The 23,731-nt window shown below is 46.3% G+C and overlaps 1 protein-coding gene across 1 annotated transcript in view; it reads right to left on the reverse strand.

Moving 5' to 3' along the window:
- The window catches only part of FTO (FTO alpha-ketoglutarate dependent dioxygenase), a 357,684-nt gene that overhangs the window by 132,132 nt on the left and 201,821 nt on the right, over positions 1-23,731 (reverse strand). The window contains exon 8 of the mRNA XM_084756998.1: positions 14,745-14,869. Coding sequence (XP_084613124.1) covers positions 14,745-14,869 — 125 coding nt within the window. The remainder of the gene's footprint in view (positions 1-14,744; positions 14,870-23,731) is intronic.

Below are 23,731 nucleotides of genomic sequence, written 5' to 3' on the forward strand. Positions count from 1 at the left end.
TGCTGCCTGGGCACAAGCCTGGCCTGGACACTTAGAACGTGCACCTATGTTGGGTAAATTTCAGAGCTTTCCTGGGTCTTAGTTGTTTGAGCTGCAACATGGTGTGGAGGAAGGAAGGAGCTATGGGAAGATTCGGGAAGACTCAGGAGTTAGCGGCTGCTATTTATCCCCTCCACGTGACCATGTTTCTTGGAAAGCACAGCACAATTATGACTGAGGTACATGATTTCTGGAGCAAAATAATTAGTAAGGCCAGCAGGCCCTCGGCGTTGACAATGTGATCTAGCATCACTATTTTAGCTGCATCTATAAACTACCTACATCATTGTATTTTTAGCATCGCTTATTAAATAAAACCTTCAAAAATGCACAGTGATTTTAGCCTTATAGTCAAGCAATATTATTTGAGAACCATGGATCCAATATGTGGACTGTCCTTTCCTAACCTAAATTAAAATATTCAGGCAGACAAGAGAAAACAATTTCTGATATTTATTGAATAGCAGGGTGAGACCACAGTTAATAGTAATATATTGTATATTTCAAAAATTCTAAGAGTACATTTAAGTTATTTTACAACCCCCCGACTCCAGTGAAGCAAATTATATAACTTTAAAAAGTAAAAAGCATCTGTCAGTTTGTTGCGGGTACTTGGGTATCAGCAGACCCTGGGCTCATAATACCAGATGGGCTAGGAGACACCTTCAAACCCATAGTCACAGGCACAACTGTCCCAAGGCCTTGGGACTATACAGCCTGTCACTAGGCATATGACTGTCACTAAGCTTATGTCACTTAGCACAGAGTCAGCTCACACTCTTGCCTCAGCCCTGGGGACTGAAAACTGTCCCTTCTTCCATGTCTAAGTTCCTGGCCATCTGAACACTGTCTAGGGGGGCGTGGCGATGGAGGAGGCCTATTTGAAGGAAGAAGAAAATAGACAGTATCCAATGGGCTCGTTCAGTCTCTGCAGAGTGCTTTACATGTATTTTGACCCCTGTACTAACTTAGTCTCATGTGATACATTTGGCACGAAGAAAGATTAATTACTTGTGAAAAACAAGCTAACATTTCTACAGCAAATGTATTATCACAATATAGAGTGGGACATAAAGGTTTGTGCTTGCATCATTAGCCCAGCCATAATAAATGAGAGGCTCTCTGTGATGTATAATATGGTAAGGAAAACACAGCTGCTTGCCTCGGTAGGAAAGTGCCTAGGTGTGCCGCACCTGAGTCCGCAAACCTCTAATAACCCCTCAACAACAAAGCTGTATCTCTCACAACAGCGATGGCTGAAAACCATTATCTACGGATAATTAACTATGTCAGGACACTGAGGTCCTAACATGAGGTCCTCACAATTCCCCACTACGGGAGAGACAGCAAAGTGTTATTATAACGGATTACTAGTATCTCCTAAGAAGACTGTTTCGCTTGTGCGGTGTAGAGTCAAGCTAGGAGTGAATGCGCCATTTGAAGTGCCGTTGGTCCCTCTGGACACTTTCACCTGAGGAGCAATGCGGCCCTTCGGGTTTGGGAACTGTGAAGAAATACTTGGGTTTGGGATTCAAATCTTAAAAACTATATTCACAGTTGTGTTTATGTTCCTTCTGATTCTGGAACTGTATGATGGCAAGCATTTATCACTGGGAAATCCATCAATTAAATCACTCCAACTAAGGGAGTCCGGAGTGGCCTTCTTGCAAAGCACTGCCAGCATGCCCATATGATTATCAAGAGCCCGTTATTTTGCTCTCTTCAAATGTCTCACTCATTTTGAGACTCTCCCCAATCACGCAAGGTGTTTTACTTCCTCAGTAACAAGCCCTTTTGACGCCTGAAGACAAAAGCTCTGCTCCATTTATTAAGACGACTTCCTACTGTGTGGGGGCTGTTTTTACTTCATAATTAAAATAGCACCTGAGCAGGACCATCTGTGACTGTGGATTAAGTTTTGTATAAAATATCTCTTTACATATTTTTTTTTTCTGGCACATGCCTCTAGAACCTCATACATACACTGTGTGACACTTTTTAAAAAATGCTTAAATGAACTTTTACTCAAAAAAGAAGAAAGAAAAAAGAAGGAGGGAAGGAAGGAAAGTTGGTGTTTGATGTGCTCTGATGTAGCAGTAAGCGCACAGCGCTGTAATTTGCCCAAAGAACCAACGAGCTCCCCATCTCTGAATGCTGTTCCTAGGATTCTTCCCGTTGACAACAACCCAGAGAGACACAGTTTGCTACTTAATTTTCCTCTTCCTTTTTTCAAACACACACATTTTGGAAAAGACATTATTTATCCAAAAAGCTGCCAACACACTGGGCAAGGATGGATTTGGCTTTACAGACCATTTTACAACTTAGTCTCACTCAACCAAAATAAAGTCTCTTAGGGGGTGTTTTATTTTATGTTACTTCTTCCCCCCCACCCCCCACCGCCACACTACAAATCTATACATGCAGAGATTAGAAACATTGATACAGACATTTCTTCCACAGGGTTTCTGACTTATTTTCATTTTGCCATTGAAATGTGTGTTTCTCAGGGAGTGCTGGCTTATTTTAACGAAATGGTTCCTTTGGTACAGTTGGGGCTCTGATGGCAACCTGGCTCCATTCTAATGACCCTTATGAAATATTTATAGTGAAATTTAACCACGCATGCGTAACAGCTGACTTTAGTGGTAGCCAAGGTTTGGGCTTACTCTGTTCTCTTTAGTAAAGAAAAGCAATCATTTCATTTCTCTCTTCTCCAGATGTCACACACACACACACACACACACACACACACACACACACACACACTTCCCAAACCACACCTCTATGAACCCAGCAGTCTGGAGCAATGGCACTACAAGGTTATACTGACCACAGGATGCCTGTGGTAGCTTTCCTGTGCTTGGACAAGCAGCCCCACCCCCCATGCAGGAGCTGGGGGCAGGGCAGGAGCTCCAGAACTCAACAGGAGAAATGGTCCTTCCTTGGCAGTGAGGTCCTAGCCCTTCTTTTCCAAAACCAAACCCTTCATCAGAGTTGAAACCACTACATTTTGCAGACATCGTTTTTAGTGTGACAACAAGTACCATCTCCGTCTCATTCACATCTGAAAACTCTTATATCCTTTCTCTCGCAACACTGTCAAAATCAAGGCACAAAAATTAAAACACAAACGCACATTTCTTCGGAGTGAGAAGCTACACAGGGAAGAATGTCACAAGTCTGCAGTGACAGTACCCACATGATGGGTTACAGTCCCCTGGCTAGAGTCACTACCATCTTGTGAAAAAGTAGAGGCGCTTGTAATTCAAAGCAGTGAGGACGTCCGTTCTGTATCAGAAATCTCACACCAACCAGCTTCAGATTTGTTTTTAATGAGCATAAATAATAATTACAAATATTTGAACTGGCTGTAAACATTTCAGTAATTGGTAGACCCCTTAAGTACATTCATATGGCTTCATTTTTCCTCTTGAAACCAGGGAAGACCCAGGAACATGAATCTGTCTTCCTTGCAGGGTTAAACGGGGCTCCCTTCACCCCCTCACCTCAACCCCCTCTCTATGACTTCATCCATCTCGGTCATAGCGAGGCCATCCAGACAGGACAGTTGGTTTGCTACTGAATTAGCAGTCAATGGAAAAGGCAAATATCCAACTCTCACGCCTGGCCAGCAAGAGTTCAAATACCTCCTCCATCAAGCCTAGGGCCTCACTGGGCAGCGTTTTACCTGAGAGTGCCCTGCTGGCCCTCAGAGCCAGGTATCCTTAGCTTATCTACAGAACTCTGGGACAGTGGTCTTTGGCATCACTACCTCAGAAGCTAGGAGATGCATGGATGCAATCAAAATACCCAGAAACACTCGGCAGAAAAGGGACAGAAGCAGCCTGCAGAGAGGCTGTTACTATACACTGCTGAGGGCTCTCACCTGCCAGCCACAACAGTGTGTGTACACCTCACTCAAAGCCACATTCTATGCACATATTCACAGGTATACCTTCCTAACACACTCTCTCCGACTTTTCTGCCACAGCCTGTTTCCAGTGCTGCTAGGAGATGCCGCGCTCAGCACAGCTCCCAACTCTCAGAGGCCCCCTCAAAGCTTTTAAGGCTGGCATAACACGCAGAATGGCAAATGGAGAACCCGCAGCCGAAAGATCATTTACAGTGACTATACAAACAAGCTAAATGAAAGACTTGTGTTCAGTCATTAAAAATAATAATGCTAAAGCCCCGAGGGCTGAAATGTAAAGCTTCAACTTCGGGTGAGGAAACAGAAAAGGAGTGTGTTTATTATCCCAATAAGATAACACGCTAATTTACTTAGTTGGCAATTTTCGAGTACGTTCGCAGTGAAGTATCACTTTATCAGATTATATGAAAAATAACAACCACAAATAAAATGCTCACTCAAGCCTAGGGCTTCTGTAAGATAGAAATCGCTGTGTGTGAGGCCAGCAAGGGGTTGATGGAGGGGCTGGCCCTGGGAGATTCCTCCTCGGTGCTTGGCCAGGCTCCTAGACCAAGCCCAGGTTAGTTATAAAGTTATTTCTCTCACACTTTGCAGATGATGCCTAACATCATGACAACAGAGAGGAGGAAAGGTCTCTCGTCCTGCCTACCTGCAAGTTTCTGTAAAGTAATCAACACAGACAGCTTGGGGACTGTCCACCTGTGCTGCCTGCCTCTGCCTGCCTACAAAGTGAAACCACCAGGGATTGGCAGAAGGCACTTGTCTGACAGGGCCAGGACAGCCTTTCTCCTCCATGACAGCCTGGGCCTACCCTCTTAAACTTGACCCACCATAATTCCTTCACAATGCCGCGGCAAAGCAGCTGACAGTAGCAGCTGCAGTTCCTAAGCGAGATGGATGGAATTTTCATAACTGGTTCCCCAAGTTACATTTTACCTTCAAGATAATTTATGAGCTGCTCCAGAGCCTTGAAGAGACAATATGCTTGCCATAAAATTAACTCTAACAGTCTTGTAGGTTATAATTAACACTGGGAGGGTAACGCCAACTGGACGAAACACATGGCATAATTGATGGTGAAACTGGGAGTGAAGGAAGGTAGCAGTGTGCTTGCTGTGCATACACGCTCTGCAGGACCCAGGCTTTTTTTTTTTTTAAGGCTTCCTCATAGTCACCTTGAAGGCCTCAGGTGCAGGGACAGAAAAAGCTAGAGCTGGGCACGAAGCTAGAAAGTTATTGGCAAAACCAGGGGGCAAGCGGGTAGATGCATAGCCAAGGATAGCCCAGGAGCTATCTGGGATCTGGGTAGTGTACTTAGAGCTCAGGCCGAGCGCCACAGGGGACCCGTCCATGAAAATATGACTGCATTAAAACAAAACAGAAAGCCCCTTTGCCAGTGAAGACAAGGATACATAAAAAGTAGAGAATCAAAATTTCTAACAAGGCTATTTTAGCACTCAAGGCATACACTTAGAATACCACTTAGACTACGTTGTGGGCATAGTTCAGAAAGCAACAAAGGTGACCAACTAAACATGAATGTTTGCTATGTTAGAAAGTCCAGGGGTGAAGCCAGAGGAGGCTAGTCAGAAGCCATGCCAATCGCTGCATGTTTCCTCCCGTGGCAAGCGATTTCTGTCCGTGCCTACCTAAGCCCTGTGCTGCCCGAGTAACACTGGAGAGGCCGCGATCACATCTAACACTGGGACCCCTGGAATGACATCAATGAGCAGTTTTAAGGTGACTGGCCTATTTTTATTTTATTTTCTGATTTGTTTTGTTTTTGTCCTAGGACAAGATAATGGAAAGTTCTGATAAATGATGCAACAGTGTCCCCTACAGGCCAACGGTGCTGTTCCCCTCCCCTCCCCCAGAACCGTCGAAAACCAAAGCCAGCTAAACTTTTATCTATAACCTGGAATATTCATTACAGAGGAAATTTGTAAAATACACTGGGGACACCCCTGAGATAGAATAAACTTCCTATCCTGCACATGTAGTAAATTGTTTGCTAGCTATAAACACACCGTACAGCTGCTGACTAACCCCTGATGGAGCAGATACATTTCTACCCTTCCACCTTAGGGCACTTGCTCGAGTCAGCCTTGATTAACACAGCCCCAAAATTACTTGACCTGGAGGGTATACAGATTCTTGGAGGTTAAACCTTGACGTTCTCATCCTCCTCCCCACTCGCCTACCTTCTAAAAGGATTGTAATCAATATAAAAGAGACAACACAGCTATAAGAGGTGGAAACTTTCCTGTAAAAAATTAATGGCAGCGAGCCATACAGCGACTGTCTTGTGGAGAGATGCACTCACAGCTCAAGGCCGAGGTGTGTGCAGGGAGCAGAGGAAATATGTATTCACAGATGCACCGTTGCCAATCTCCACACCGGGGAAGCTCCTGAAGGACCGGAAGTCCTGTATGTGAGAATGACATCGACACAGGAGCCAGGCGAGTGGCTGGCAAAGCTTTGTCACTGTGCTCCTTCCTGGCAGATGAGCTGGGCTTGGTGGCTTAATGCTATGGACTAGCTGTGGCCTTGGGCCAGGTGCTCCATGTCCTGTGCTGCAGTCTCGTCATGGAGAGCACGCAGGCTGTTCTCAGCTAGTTCTAGCTGCTCCCACTGGTTCCACCCCAGATTTCAAGAGAAGCACCGAGAAAGCCATGTCTACTTTTACTGCTCTCTAGAGTCTCTTCTCCAACCTGTAAGATGCCATCTGCCTCGAGGGTCATGCGGATCAAGACACCCTATTTTAAGTGACGAGGAGAAGATCCAGAGTGTCTGTGAACTGCCTGGATTCTTACTCCCAGATCTACATCTGCCAATTCCAGGTGCAAATGCTTAGCACGAGCCCCGCACAGGACTAGCGCGGGTTAGAGTTCCTCTCCACACTCCTTAGCTGCATCAGGTCTCCGTGATTAGGGTGGGGGTTTGTATCAGGGTACTTTGTCATAGGGGAGGGCAGTTTGAAAGGGGGTGGGTGGGTTCATTCTTCACTTTGACCTGCCTTAGCCACTGTTCCATTGCTGTTGAGAAGACACCACGATCAAGGCAACGTATGAGAGCGAACACTTAGTTGGGGACTTGCTCGCAGTTTCAGACAGCCCATGACCACCATGGCAGGAGGCAGAGCAACAGGAAGGTAGGCATGGTGCTGGTGCAGTAACTCAGAGCCTACATTTGATCCTCAAGAAGGAGGCAGAGAGAGACTGAGCCTGGCATGGGCTTTTGAGACCTCCAAGTCCGACCACTACTGACATACTTTCTCTAACAAGGCCACAGCTCTTCCAACACAGTGCTGCACCTAATCCTTCCTACACAGTCTGCCAGCTGGGAATGGCACACTCAAATACAGGAGCCCATGGGGGCCATTCTCCTTCAGACTCACGTGACCTGTGGCGGCGATGACTTCACGGAGTACTTAGTGTGTGTCAGGTACTTGTCCTAGGTATTTTACACTCACATCCACCCTATGGAACAGGCAAATTACAGATGGGGGAAGTGAGGTTCAGAGGCAGTTAAGTAGCTTGTCTGGTTGTAATCTTCAATTGTACCTTCCTTAATTATGGACATGGAGCCAAGATTTACACCCTGCCAGTGTGACTCAGAATCTACAGTCAGCCACTATGGTATATTCACACAATTTGCTCTGGAAAGAGAGGAGATGACACTACTTTGTTTCACATTCAAAACTGAGAACGAGAAATCTCTTGAGAGGGGGTGGGGTAGCAAAGATTCTAATAAGGACCTATATCACACATGCATTGCTTTTTTCCTACTTACTTTCAAGGACAGGGAGCTTGCTGACCCACTAGCAGCCAGCAGTGGCTCACTTACTGTGGTTCACTGGAGAACACCTAAGGAGAGGCCCCATCTTCCTTCCCTGGGACCTGGGTTTCCAGAAGTCATGACTCAATCTCTTTCTGAGTATTTGTTGTCCTATGTTACATAACCCATTTCTCCTAATCAACTGTTACTCATCAACTGCTGCCCCAGGGCCTAGGAAAGAACCTCAAACCAGCCAGGAACTCAATCTAGCCAACATGTGACTGACAGCAGTCACAACAACAATGACAACCATTGATAAAGCAGAGTGCATTGTCACCCATGATCCCTGACACCTATGACAAAGGTGTGGTTTCTCAAGCTCTCTCTTAAGGGGAGTTTCCCTGATACAACACTTGGATTGAATGGAAACCATTCTTAAAGTGAAGGCTTGAACAGTGGCAAATGGCTGGTAAAGTAAGTTGGAGCCAGGGAGCTGGTAGTCAAAGGGGCGATGAATGTGCCAGCCCTAAGGTGTGCTCCTAGGAAGGCTGGGGTTCTGTGGGCACCTCTACAACCCCAAAGGCAAAAGTGACCGTTTACCAGGAAGGTCAGACAGGACAATTTGCTGTCTTGAACCAGAATGGGATGGCTTTGCCTTAGTTCTGTTGAGCATCCTTCACTCAGCTCTGGACATTTTTGCAGACACACTATGCAGGCTTCCTCTGGAGAAACTACCTGTGCCTCCCCTCCGCCCCCCAAAGGAAGCTCTGCAAGAGAGGAGTGCTCTTCACTTATGTCCACTACTACGCTTCCAAAGCCTAGAGCGGGGTATGGAAAACAGCAGGACCCCAGGAAATGTTTGTTGGATAAGTACTTGAATCAATATTTCCTCAAGAAAGTTAAGAAGTACTGTCCATAGGGACAGCCAATAAGTAATCACAATCAGTAAGTGGGCAGAAGCTCAGGTGCACGCGTTGATTTTATAAGATGTGCAGAAGCCAGTTGGCTTCTGTCCCCATAAAACTGTTCATATGATGACAGTAACAACGGCAAAGGCAGTAACAACAATGTCCGCCTAAGACAAGTTGCTGTATCTTGGACAAAAGGTAACACAGCTCCTCGTTCATTCAGTCTTTGCTCTACACTTATATAAGGTTTCAATCCCTACACATTTATGAGGAGGTTTTAAGGAGTTATCAGGTTTTATGAAGTAATCTGGTTCAGAGACACAAAAGGACATCTTTTGCTGAGGGTGGCAGACAGCAGAGATTGCAACTACTAAAGGAGAAAGACAGATGCATTAAAGGATTAAAAAAAAATTTTTTTTAATGGAGACTGGTAGGCCAATGCCTCCCAGCTTCTCAAATCTCCCTGTGCACCCCTCATGCCGCCAGGACAGTACCCACAGATTCATCTAGGGAAAGTACAGTGACTTACAAACTCATGCTAAAACTCCTAGTATCCAACTGACTAACTTCCCAAAGAATCGGCCACTCTCTGGAGCATGAAGGACATGGCCAGATGACACGGTCCTAGTTTATCTCAGTAGGTAGCGACTGTCTCAGCCTCTCAGGGCAGCCTGAGGGCTAGTGACTGACCACACATATTGTTAGCACAACTGGAGATGGGAAGTTGCTAAGACTCAGAGGCATGACCTTATGAGGCCTGTAGGGCTAGAGCCAACCTCCCTGACGCATCATCTTCTCACCAAGGTCCACTTCTCTTCTACTCAGGGCAGGAAAGTAGGAATGGTTGGCTCAAAGACGAGACCATGGTTTTTGTCCTGGTCCTAGCAGGGTCCCTTGGTGTCTTCTCTTCTACAATGAATCTGTGTTCAAAGCTTTGAATTCAGGATCTCACCTTCTTCCCAGCTGCGGGTGTTCTCTTGACAAGGTCAGAGAAGTAACTCATATTCATTTTCAATATTAGGGTTCTCCCTTCTCTTCTAAGCTCAAGGTTCTGACTTAGCAAGGTTAAGGACAAGCAACAATAACAACAAAACACCACAAGAAACACAAAGTACGTAGGCTGGGGAAGTGATTTCACTCAGTCAGTTGGAGCACCAGGTGCCTTGGCAGATGCCAGGCATACATCATGCACAGCGTCTAGGCCCCTTGCTGGGATAGGACATTAATGCAATGAGAGAGACTATTAGATGCTACAACGATCTCATTTGCGGGTGTTCTGAGTGTCAAGCAAGCTGACGAATACTCTGCTTAACCTGTGATAAAGAAACAAATATAGGCACTGAATCAAGTCAACAGAGAAGAAATATCATCTAGCATGTGTGTACACAGGTGCACATACAGACATGTGTGCACAAGTGTGAAAATCCAGGGCCTTGCACAAACTGAGGTTCATTTACACTGAACGACATTCCCAGACCCATGGTATGCCTTTTCATAACTGTCTACCAGAATATGCACACGAATATTCAGAGGTGTATTATTCATAATAGTCCCAAATGTAAGCAACCAGATGTCCAATAGCTGGTAACTTAGTAAATAAAATAGGGCATATTCATACAATGGAATATTATTCAACACCAAAAAGAATGAAGTATTACATGTTTTGACATGGATGAACTCTGAAATTATACTAAATGGAAGAAGACAAATTTGTGTCTATCTCTAACATTGTTCATAATAGGCAAATCTTTAGAACAGAAAATAAATTAGTGGTTGCTAATGACGGTAGGGAAAGGGGGAAGTTGGGAATGGCTCTTCCCAGATATCAGGGCTTTGTTTTGGGTAGGGAGTGTGCTGTGACTAGACAGTGTGAGGACTGCACAACCTTGGGCAGATACTTCAAGTCACTCACTGTGCACCTCACAACAGTGATTTGAGGTCATGCAGCATTTTATTCTCTTTGGATTACATCTCAAGTTGTAAGATCCCCTAACGGCCTTGCTTGTAGCATCGTGCTTCCTCCTCATACAGTAACAATGCCCACCGGTGAGCAGCACCGCGCACTCACGCTCACGTACTCAGTGGTCAGGCGGACCCTTCCCTCCCTCCCCCGTGTCGTCCTCCCCACACACAGTCAAGTCAACCCCAAACATGTAATGTCTAGTAGCTTTTTGTTTCTATTTCAATACAATTACAGTCTAAGTGAGGCTTCTATTACAGCGACAATATAGCTCAGAGTCAGGGTCTTCGGTGCCACAGCATGCTAGTCTTTTTAAGACCTCTACGATGGCATACTTTGCTGAGCAGGTCACAGAGCACACTCCACTTACCTGCCTTCCGCTGCCTCTCTGGAAGCCTGTCAATGTTCCCATCCCCATGGAACTGGCTGCAGAGCACACGGGATTGTGTGTGATATTTTGCACATAGTTAAGCACACAAAACACGCACATATGCTTGCTGAGTAAAAAACCACTCTCGTCTCAGAAAGCAGAGTCATGATGTGCACAGCATCTTTGCAGAGTAGAACAGGGTGGTGCGGTCTCCAGCATCACACCCGAGGCAAGCCACTACACTTTCTCGGAGTGAACACTGGAGGGAAAACTTCACACACTGGATAAACAGTGCATCTGATCCAGAAAAACCGCCAAGTCTTAGCTGGAATACAATAGTGCCCATGAGCCATGCACAGACCCAGCGCTGCAACATGCAGAGAGGCCAGCTACTGAAATGGATGCCCACCCTCTTTTTGTAAAGCATTTTCACTAACCCTCAACACTGAAACTGAGCGAGCAGGAAGAAACAAAATGTTTGGTACTTATTCTGACATGTTCAAGGCAAAGGGGGCCTGGTTTCCTCCTGAAGCTGAGCGTGGGTAACTATCCCATGAATGCCTCGGCACAGGCTGCGGATTTGTATAAAATAAACCAAGGCACTGATTTCTAGATTTTTATCTAGAAAAACAAGTCAGGCGTGGACACTAAACTGTACCTTTTCTTTGGTGTACTTTTCAAATGATAATTCTGTCCACTGTCACCATTAAATCTTAATCCATTCCAGCTCCTTGCATGGGTCACTGAGTCTATATGTACTGCTGTTATTTTAAAATGTTTCCCTTTGGTAGGGAAAGAGGGGGAGAAAAGATGTTGGGAGCCAGATGGGCCTCTTCACAGTTCATTTATCAAACCTAATACGCTGGGCTCCACCCTCCTCTCTCTCACTATCGCGGTTAAACTTCCATATAATTTGGTAATCATTTTCATTATCAGACAGTGACCCCAAAGCAGCCGATCCTGGGATCCTCAGTGCTGGCAGCTGCTCTTTTTCTGCCTGCTCCTACAGTAGACCCTAAGAGCTTTGGGTTTTATTAGCTGCAGACTGACCTCTGGGCTGCGGAGGTCAAGAAGGGGTCAGATCAGAGGGCTTGCCCCGTTCTTTAAAAGCTATAACAAGCTGTCCGTCAGGCAGAGTGGACTGTATAAACAAAGGCAAAGCTTCAGAAATTCGGTACCTCTTCTGTTAACACTTGCCCGGCATTCACACGGTGCTCCTGACGGGGACATGAATGGACAGCCTTAATAAGCCTATTTGGAGAGGGCTGTTTATAAGATTATCGAGTTTGGGGAAGGAAACCCAACTGCGCTCAGAAGGGCCTCTAGAATCACAGGCTTGTGTGACACTGTGACAAACTCAGTTACCCCCAAGTCACTGCAGAATCGACACTTTCCTCAGGCAGCTAAATGACAGAGAACATATGCTTTTGGTTTCAGACATGTGGGGTCCCAGACAATGGATCCACTCCTGGTCTGAGAGGGGGACACATGTTTTGTGACTAAGTTACAAGTTTCACTGGAAATGTTCTCTGGCCATCAGGATGGCAGATGAACCTGCTGAAGAAAGGACATAGGAAGGCCGGTGGCACTGAAGTGACTGCCAGTGGGAGCTGGGCTGACTAGATTCTTGAACTTGTACAGCTCAATGTATATTATCATCAAATTAGAGTCATCCGGGCGCAACTTTCTGAAGAGAAAAAAATCTACTATCTAATCTAACTGGTCCCTTGATAGCTTTGATGAAGGTAAAAGGCTGAAATCTACTGCTTGGCCTCTAGCGAGTGCTAATTATTCTCTGTTAAAGCACAATTTTGTTTTGTTTTCTTTTCCTTTCTTTCCTTTTCTTTGGGTAATTCTTAAGCACACAATAAGCCCATCTTTAAAATCCAGGCAGCAAGGAAGAGAGGCACTTTGGGGGATGTTTTATAACTTTTACCACCACCCGCTGGACAGCCACGCAAGGCCCAGCCTGTGCCAGACGCCGGGCAGGGCTTTGATGAGAAAAGAGAGGGATATGGTGACCGTCTGTTTATCCGGCTCATATGGATGGGGCTTTGAGATAGGGCACTGAGATGGGAAACATCAAATGGGGGCGCAGAAGGGTGGGGGAGGAACACGGTTATTTAATACTCCGAGGACACTTTGCCTTTGGAGCTCTCAGGACATCGACCTCTTGAAATTTTCTTTCAGGTGTTTGGTTTTAAGAGGGCCTGCACAGTGTCAGCGGCTGAGCCCCTACTTCCCTCCGCCTCTGCCACAAAGGACTTGCGAATTTTTGTTTCAGATACTAGACTACATCAACTTCAACACTGGCTCCAGCTCCTGATTAAACTGTTAGCTGTAAAGGGCCAGAAATGCTGAAGCCAGACTCCATTTAAACAGGCCATCTTGGCCACGCTGTCTAACGAGTTGATGTCATAGGAAATTACTGGTAACAAACTATATGCACCCAACAAAAGACAGCCGTTCCTAGTGAACGCGCACCAGGGCTGTGAGGTCCTCAGAGGGAAGGGCGTGGGAGAAAGAATATAGAGGACACAATGTTCTTCTCCTTTCTGAATTAATAAGTAGCACCAGGGAGAAGAGAGAACGTGGCAAAGAGAGAGAAAGAAACCTCTCTGATGCCCCAGTGCTGGTCGTCCATTATTTAATAAAATATAATGCAAATATAATAATGGTAACATAAAAAAGCCAAAATTTCATTCCTGCAAGTTAAATGGTAAATCGTTCTTTAGTCGCTGCTGTTGAAAACTCGTTTACTATAACCACACTGACAACGTGATGCTCCCCTGAAACACAAGTCGGGATTAGACAGAGACCATGCAGCTGAGGATTCAGCTTCTGATACCCAGGGAGGAGCAATAGTTCACACTGCTTTTCCTGGAAAATGCTGCTCCTGTCTTCATGCCTTTTCAAACGCATCTATTTGATGCTTGTAATTACTGGTATGGCCATCAATTATTATAAATTCTGCAATATGAAATTCTGCAGTATGAGAATATTATGGCTATAGATGAAAATGTTCTTTGACTCCTAGGCACAGAGAATTTCTAAGCATCAAATAGGATGTTGGAATAAAACACAGTGTCACCTCTTGACTCCTCTCGCTCTTGTGCAGAGAAGGAGAAGAGCTCAGTAGTTTTAACAGCTACACACGCAGAAGAGACCCAACATTTGGAGGAGCCAGCTCCGACCTCTGAGACATCAACTCTCTTTCAGGAAGATGACATTGGACTTCTTCGGCAAACACATTCCATCAGAACTGATGACTTGCACAGACCTTCCATAGTGGCAGCTTTCTACCCACAGGTACCCCCACACACAAAGAAACCAGGTTGAAGCAAAAATGATCTCTACTCAGCCAATTCTGAAAAGGAGGCAGACCAATAAGCACACTGTTTCCAAACACTCTGACCCTGTGCAGGTAGTGAGAGTGCACTCCATGGCTTTCCCACTATCTGCCTAACAAAGCTAGACTTCAGATGGCTGATCAGAAAGGGCGCTTGGGCATCAGGTACTTAAGCTGCATTACGGTCAAGATGCAGACCTGCAGGCTAAATGTTACACTTGAGGAAGACTTGTCCACACATATGGACAACGTCGGTCATCGTTATAGTCGATGAGGTTACCATAGGCAGGAACGCTAACTTCAGCTCAGAATGTCATCACCTTGTTCATTTCCTATGGCCCCACAAATGAGAGGGACAAGCTGAGCCAGGTCAGGGACAGCACACCCCACCTCCCGGCAGTACGAACCTGGCGTGCCATTCTTTCCTCAGATTCTGGCGCACGGTGATTGGGGCCAGGATGGCAGCGAGAATTTCACTCCTTTGTTCCACAGGGAGCCCCTCTCTTTTAACTTCACGAAGCACAGCATTTGTCTAGAAGAAATGATCCCCAAAAGAGAAAGAAAAAGTGAAAAATTAATAATAAAAAAAAGCCCATAAGCAAATAAGGACAGTAAATCAATGGCTTTTTTATTACAGTTCCCTTGCTAACAAATCAATACGGTAAATGATGGTCAAAAATGGCCAGCATATATTCTGGGTTTAATCAATGTACATGGCACACAGGGCAAACTCCAAAGCACCATCGCCTAGAGAAACGTGTCCAGACGCTGTGCGTTTTCACTCCCATTTTCTCAGCACACCAATGATTTTTCCCCCCAGGGAATTGCCTACCATGAGCTATTATTAGGAATGATTTTCATGGATTGGTCACTGTGAGTTGTTTGTTTTGTCTTTAAACCAAACCAAACAAAACAAAACAGGCTCTGACTTTCCCTGTTTCCTGCCACCCAGTGGAGGCTTTCTGCACAGCCCCTCTGGTTTGAATCATTACTTTCAATTTCCACCTAAGTCAGAGGTTGGGGGTTGCTACCACTCGCAATCATCCTTGCTGGTTGCGAACCAAGAACTAGCAAAGAAAGAAATGAGGGCGTGAAAAAAAATCAGAAAGAACAGTGTATCTCAATAAACATTTTTAAGATGTGCGAATACTAAAATTGTTTAATTATGTGTGCATACGTGTGTGCGGGAGTGAGGGGAGTGAGTGCAGGAGGGCGCTGGGTCCCTTGGGGCAGGAGCTACAGGTCATGAACTGTCTGACATGGATGCTGAGAAGCAACTCAGTGTGTCTACAAGGGCAGAATGTACTCTAACTGCTGACCCAACTCTCCAGCCCCACATCTACTTATTTTTTTTAACCTATTTACTTCTTCTGGGGTGTCCATATCTGTGAGCATGCATAGGTGCCACCACCTGCATGGGTGCCACCGCCCGCATGTGGGAACCAAAGGATAGCTTGTGAGGGTTGGTCCTCTGCTATTGTGTGGGTCCCAGAGCCAGACTGAGGCTGTCGGGCTGAGCAGCAAGCATCTTTACCTGTTGAGTTGTATTACCAGATCTGTGAATGGCATCTTATGTTCAAGTCAGGGTAAAATCTGCGCAGCTTCTCTGACATTCTTTTGTAAACACCAGTTTACTCAAATATAAGTATATATCAAATAGAACACAATTCTAAAAACATGATGAAAATTAATCTTCTTTTCCATTGGGTTCATAAAAATAGGCTTTTTATTTTTATTTTAAATGAACTGGCCAAAGTGGAGGTTAGCGGAACGGAACAGTCCTCCTCTTTCCTAGCTGCTCGGTTCATGCCTTCTGTGCCTGGTGCTGATGCAAGCGCTGAGTTACAGCGCTCTCCAGAACCTGGACCCGCCTCTTGATTCCACCTGATCTTTCCACATCATGTACTTATTAACAGCCCCCTCCCTCCAGCCGTCGTTGTTGTTTCTGTGGCCAACACCCACCCTTTGGCTCCTTTGTCCAGCAACTGCACCCAGACTCCCTGTAGGGAAAGTCCTTTTTCTCACCACTCCTGGCCACAGAAGACTGCCGCATCCCTCTAAGGGCCTGAGCCAGGTCACTCTGACTCTTTGATCTGGTCTGTCACACTCTTGAGAGGTTGATGAAGAAAAGAGAGTGTCTTCAGAGGCGACCCATCGAGAACCTTAGCTCTAGGACTCCCTGTCTTTGGCTGGCCTGTTTTTTCCTGAGTATTGTGGAAGGTCTTTCTCTGCTCCTCAAGCATCTGAGTCACCACTATCTTTCAAATAAAGCCTCTTTTTTTTTTTTAACTCACCAAAATTTATTTCTGACTCTTAGAATGGAACATATCATCTGGCCAGCACAAAGCTAAGGCAGGAGACAGTCTCTCCACGGTGAAGGGTCCCAGCTGGGATGCGAACCCTGACTCGTGCCCTCTAGGATCTAGACATGCACAACTCTAGGAGATAATGTCAGGGCACAGTCAGCTTCCACAGAAGTATGTCTCAGACCTCCAACCCAGAGAGGAAGCTTTCTCTTTGTAGACAGTCCCAGTATGCAACCCCAGATGCAGGAATTACATACCCCACCCAGGGCAGACAGAGGATGTGAGAGAGTAAAGCAGAGAGCACGTGCTCTGTCTCGTGGCCACAACTGGGCTCTGTGAACTCAGCCTTTTAGAGATGCTGGCTCAAGAGGACCAAATCAAGAATTCAAACAAACAAACAGACAAACAAACAAAACAAACCCATTGGCAGGGGAGTATTAAATGTGAACACTCCTGGTTTTGTTCATGCTGGAAGCCCGTTAGCATTTTTTTTTTAAATATAAAGAATAAATACTGTGGTGCTAGACAGAACTTAGGCAGTCTCTAGCCTGTGGCTTTAATCTAGAAGATGCCGAATTTCAGACTGTCCTACTTACAACAGCTCTGTCCCTCATCTGAAACATGCAACATCGCACTGTTAAAGCTGAGAGTCACACAGTGCACTCCCATGCCTGTGTGTATACATTACTTCACCTACACAAAGGATGACAGACACATCAGTAGGCTCCAGGGTGATGAAAATGCTCTGTAAAGCGTCTTTGGCGTGCCCTGGCCTCTACTACCATTTCCATTGTCTCCAGTGGCTCTTTTTCCATACACAGTGAGGAGCCTCTCTGAGGGGAGGAGTGTACGAGGAGGTTCCACGTAGGAAGCAGAGGCTATTGTCTCGCTTACCACTGTGTGCCTAACAGCCTAACCTCTTAATAGCTGTCAAAATAAGTGAAAGAGAAACATGAAGAATAAGCACTGCAAACAAAAGGAACAGTAGATGACTCTTAAGAAATTACCATCCCATACATGATAAGCTCATAAAACTGGTAGACTTTCACGAGGGGCTCTTCACTGCCAAGAATTAATGATCTAAAATAACCAGACTTCTATGTTTCAGTTTCCTGGGCTTCAGACTCTATCTCTCAGGCTCTTACAAGCTATACAACATCTAACGTTTGTCTTTAAACTGACCCATATTTTTAAAAATTAAGAATACACACACTTTAAAGAAAAATGGACAAACCAGTGGTGCTCTTCAAAGACGAGATGATAACCATAAAGTGAAGGCACACTGTCTGCCTTCCTCCAAGTGGGCTCGTCACTTGGCCAGGCTCCTCTAGGGAGGTCATGGCTCAATGCGGCTCCCGAATGGACCTGCACTCCTTCTGCATTCCAACGAGGGCCTCTGACAGCATCACAGAGGCTAAGGCAAGCTCTCCTCACAGTACTCCAGGTGTGGACTTGCCAGGGCCAGCTAACGCGGTTCTGGGAATTCCTATGGGCTTCATGGCACACTCAAGAGGGAAGGTCTGACAGCAATGGTGTAACTACATAGCTTTTCCTAAGTGGAGAGAGAAGCCACTGAACAAAAAAGGAAATTTCAGAATGTCAAAAGAACATTCCCCTTACATGATAATTCACTGATATTTCTCTTTATACTAATGGGGCTCCTCAAGTTTGACTTACCCTGGGGATAAGAGGAAGTATTTTCCCATTAGTACCAACATAGACCACTCATGTACATTCCAAAAACAAACAAACAAGCAAGCAAATCAAACAAACAAAAACCAGTCACCTACCACCCAAAGCACATTATCTCTCCCCTCACCCAAAAGACGGAAAGCAAGCCACGCGGTTAGCACACCTAGGGAGTTATGTTCCTTTTCGATAAAGTCCAAGAGGATTGTGGCCAGATAAGAATGAACCAAGCATATTTTTAAGAGGACTAGGCATTCCATCTGAGCCATCTCCTAGTGGCAAGGCCCCCTCTATCTGTATATAGACAGATGGACAGGACCTTTCTCTGAGCTCACGTCAAGATTGGCTGTCCAGTCCACCTGCCATTCTGATCATCAGTGTTCACTTTCATCTCAAACTCAGTTCATCTAGCACATCCAAAGTTGGATGCCAGAAAGTGTTAACTATTTAAAAGAAAGGACATTAACGCTATCTGGAAATTGTGGCCAGAACACTGTGTGCATCAGGGACACAAACACATCCCTGTGAACACCCCAAGAGGTAGAAAAGGCTTTCCTTCCAGCGTAGCTCTTGCTTTTGCAACCGGCGGGCTTGTCCTGCCCTCCATCCACGAGGTAGGAGGGGCCTCTCTCTCCTAGGCTCCTGCTGCTCAGCCCTTGGCGTGCCCCTCCTTGTCAGGTGAATCTTCTTCCTGAGACCATCAACTGTTGCCGCCCCGAGCCCATAACCTTCATTCTCTGGTCTCTTTTGCCCCCTCTCTCTGTGGAAAGCGCTTTAAGGGGCTCCTGTAGACTCACGGCATCTACACGCCTACCCTCTGCTCTCAGTTCTGCCTCATGCAGCCAACAACTAGCTATTGTCACAGCCTCCATCTGCCCACATTGGAAGCACCTTTGCTCCCCCATCTCTCTTCTTTTCCCTAATCCTACTCTGGAATGAGTGGCACAAACTCCTCCCCTGGAATCATGCAGCAGCCCTTCCCTGCCCCTTGCACACACTCTCTTCACCTCCGCACTAAATGCCGGCTTCTCTCTCCCTGTCTCCCCCAGTTCCGACCTCTCACCTGTACCACGGAATGGACTCCAAACTGCCATCAATCTTATGCATCTATGAATTTCCTTACTTCAAGAGAGAATGTGTTGGGGGCTTGGGATGCAGTTCAGTGACAGAACACTTGCCTAGCATGCACAGGCTCCTGGAGAGGGGTGGGGAAGAGGTGAGGAAGGGCAGGAGGGAGGAAAAGAGGAAGGGAAGGAGCGGGGTCGTTTTTCCAAGTGCAGGTCTGAACCAGCTACTGTCCTTCAAATATCTCAGCACCGTGCACACAGAGGTCTGTGGACGGCATGTATGAAGCCCCGGTGCCTCCAAGAAGCAGAATAACCTCAGAGATGAGGCTCTTTGGCCTCCAAACCCCAACATCCCCAGGGCATTCCTTCTTATGTATGCTTTAGTTTTAAATTTTAGAAGTTTTGTTTCGTTTTAAGCTCAAATACCTAAGCCAAAACCAAAGCCAAAATAAAACAAAAGAATCCCTGCTTCTCGAGTCCGCTGGCTTTGCAGTTTTATTGCTGGGCATCCTCTGTTGCACACAAACGGCTAGGAAGTCCCTGAAAGCACCCGGTTGCTCTACAGGATGCATGTCCTTGATCCCTACTGACTCCTCCAGACACATCTCAGACCACCCCTCCTTATGAAGTCCTGCAGGAGCCACAGACTGGTGCCAAACTCAGCTGGTCTGACTACCTTTGAGCAGGACCTAAACCGCACCTCAGTGCACTGTGTGTGTTCAGTCAGCTCCACGTTTCCTGCTCCACAGTGCCAGCTCTTTCAGGACAGACAGGCTCCAGGTTCACTTCCAAGGCTCCTGGGAGGGCAGCATGCTGTGGCAATAGACTCCTGGTGGACATCTCTGACTTTATGACAAGCCGTAGAGCACCTGGTGCATAAGGCAAGTAGCTACCTAGGCAGGGATTTGCCAAAGGAGTATTTGATTCAAAGTGCTCCCGAAGACATGTCTAAGAAAGACCTTGTAAAACCTACTCTAGAGCAACATTATTAAGGGGGAAAAAAGCATATATAGCAAAGGCAATTCGCATTTGGATGGACTGCCCACAATAGACCCATCATATTTGATCTATGTGCACACTCAGCTACAAGCCTTTTCAACAGAGAAACTAACTCAGAGTCTGGAGACACACAGGACACTAAGGACCCTAAGATTCCAGAAAGCCTTTAGTTTCTTCTCCCTTAAACCTACATGCACAAAACCAATGTAAAACAAACAAACAAACACAAAAACAAAACATAGCAGGGAGGGAGAAAAGGAGGGGAGGGACAGGGAGAGAGAGGGAAACCAAGAATCTAAGGAATCTTGACATTTAGGCTTATATTCTTTGAAAATATTTTTTTTAGTTCTTAATTTATTACATTAAAACAGAACTCACTTAATTTTTGTTGAACACAATTATATTCAGTAACTTTGTTCATGCTTAATTGTGAGTGTGCCTATGAGCACATGGGCCAGAGGGCCGACTTTGGTACACACAGGCTTTCAGAGTGGGAAGTTTAGATTAACAGGATGGATGTGTGTGCTCACTGCTAACAACGCAGTTCACCATGAAGTCCTCTGCTCCTCTCTGACATGGAGTGACAGTTCTGAGCAGGCTGCAGTCCCGGAACTCACACCGAAGCTACTGCCATAAAAGCAGAAAACTTTTGCTTAAGGACGTACAGCATACAGGGAAACAGAATGGCACTCTACAAATATGGCTGGCAACGCCTCTGCTTAGTTTACTTACATGGGGGCATTCTTGTGATTTCAAAATACCAACACCAGGATCCCAGAGCCACAGGATTTTCCTACTTCCTGAGTTCCCATCCTTACTACCACCTATGGAGAACAGTCCCCTAACAGTACCCACAGCGTGGTCCTCTGTTAGGATTGTTGTCCTGTCGTCAGCGCCACCACCGCTGTCCTCACAAATTACAAAGCCCTCCTCTAAGCGACGATGCTGCGGGCTAAGGTTCAACTTGTGAAGAAACTTGGCTTCAGATGTTATCAGCCAAGAAAGCTCTTTCCCCATCAGCACTGTCAAAAACCCAACAGGCCTCCCCTCTTCAAAAGTCCAGGGGTCCTTTTTTTTTTTTCCCTTCCTCTTTTCTTCCATCCCCTCCCCCTATACGAAGAAAGGTTCTGAACCCACGGAGATAGCCTTGGTCCCATCAAAGAGAGGTCGATCTCAGGTCTTCCCTCATTTACTGATTGTCAGCTCAAGATGGCTCTTTTGTGTGGCCTCCGAAGCTCAGCGCTGAGTGATGCTGTCACATTTTCTAAACTGGACGGGCACCACCAAAGATTTCCACTGTGCTTGGATCCACAGCCCAGCAGAACAAATAAACATCCCTCGCGGGCCCCATTGCCTCCTTTATCTCCCTCTCTGGGAGCAGGAGATTTTGGGGGTGCCAATGTTTACACAATGTTAAAACTTTCTTTCCCCTGTTTCCTGAATTTGAGAAAACACATCCTGGATGACCTCGGCTAAGAGATAACACCAAGTCACCACTGGGTGCCACCTCTACTGGACTACAGGAGATGGCTGTCTTAGGTCCCCTCCCCTCTCCTCCAGAGTCTATTTACAAGGCAAGAGAAAGAGAGATAAGCTGGCTGTCTTGAGGATGGGGAGGGGGGGGTGGGTGGGTGGGGGGTCTCATAGGCAGAAAGAAGTCTTCAAGAGGCCACAAACAATGCAGCTTTTCATTCCCACGCAAAGGCACACTGGATTCAATTTGCTCAAAGACTGGCTTCATTTGAATGGAGAGTTCACCAAATGTGTCCGCCACAATGTTCTCTTAGGCATCTGTAGGCTAGAGAGGTAGGGAGCGGAGGAAGCTAGTGGGAAGTGTCTGAGGAGAAAGAATTGGGGGGAAATGACTCTTTAATGCGTTCCCTCACTTCCAAAGGGGTGTCAGTGAGAGCAGGTATTCCTACGGCTGCTGTAACTACCCAGTGAGACAGCCTATACAAAGTGACCAGCCCAATATGGCATATTGACCAGGTGCTTGACCAACGGTAGGAAATGTCATATATAGAAAAGATTCAGGAAAAATGACACAGAGGAGTGGACATGGATACCAATTTTTTAAAAAATCTTAAATTCTTTTGACTGGAACTGGTGGCTTCTTTTCTTCCACAGTGCACACAGTGTCCGTCATCTCACGCACCCCTAGTATAGAAGTCACTGCATCTCATATGCTCCTTGCTGGCACAGTCCAGCATCTCAGGGCAGTCCTGTGCTCCACCGCTGGCAAGCTCAAGCCTTGCGGGGGATGGCCTTTGTGTGTGTTTCACCTGGAACACCAGGGCAGTGTTTGCAAGCTGGGCTTCAGAACTCCTGCAGGCAACCAAGGCGGTTCAGATGGTGGTGAAAGAGAGCCTGGGCTTTTGTTTACTTCGAGGAAGGCAGGAAGGAAGGAAGGGAAGAAATGAGAGAGGGAGGAGAAGAGGAAGAAGAAAAATACAGAGGAAGGCAAGAGGAGAGGGGGGAGCGGGGGGTAGGAGAAGAGGACAGAAGGAAAGAGAAAAGGCGGGGCAAGATGAAGACGAAGGAGAAACGTGTTGTTTATAGAAGCCAGCTGCTGGGGCCTTGGCGCCAGCAACCCCCATCCTTCTATTTCACACTGCCCCCACCCCTGCCCCCACTGGCACAGGTACAATTCAGTGTTGACTTCAGGGCTTCGGAGGGCCCTTGGCCGATTTGGTCCATGATTAATTGGCAAAGACATGGCTGGCCATATGGAACAGAGAAAGCATCAAGTAATTCATACTTCTGTGTGCGATCGCTTGGCCCTGTATTTTAATGCACAGGAAAGAGCTAGTCCAGCACAGCCCTGGTGTCTTGCCCCCGACAGCCCATTAAGAAACCTCAGAGCACCTAGTCGAAGTTCCACTGCTGGCTTTTCAATAGCAGCCTAATAGAACAGAGGCCAGGCTTTCCAGCTAGTCTTAAATCTTTCACATACAGTACATTAGCCACTGCCACCGAAACAACGGCTTCTTATGAGGAAATGGGATTTGATTCCTAGGCTCTGCATACTTACTGCTTTTTTTTCTTTCTTTCTTCCTTTATGGAGTTTACAAAATCATTGTTCTCCCCCCGCCCCCGCCCTTTCCTGTTTTCTAAGCAGGCTAAAAGATTTGCCTGTGTCAGGAGTCTACCGTGCTCCACTGTTAGTACCCGCTGCCTAATAAAGTTGATTCATAGCGAGGTGAAAGACACAGCTTAATTATTCTCCCCAAGACAGCCCAGAGCCACTGCAGGGATGACACGGAAAACAAGAGGGAACTGCAGCTCCCCCCAGGAGGAGGGCGCCTCACACACACTTTCACGACCCTTCCTTCT

Source organism: Acomys minous (assembly GCF_964271855.1).
Source record: "Acomys minous genome assembly, chromosome: 14".
Lineage (NCBI taxonomy): Eukaryota > Metazoa > Chordata > Mammalia > Rodentia > Muridae > Acomys > Acomys minous.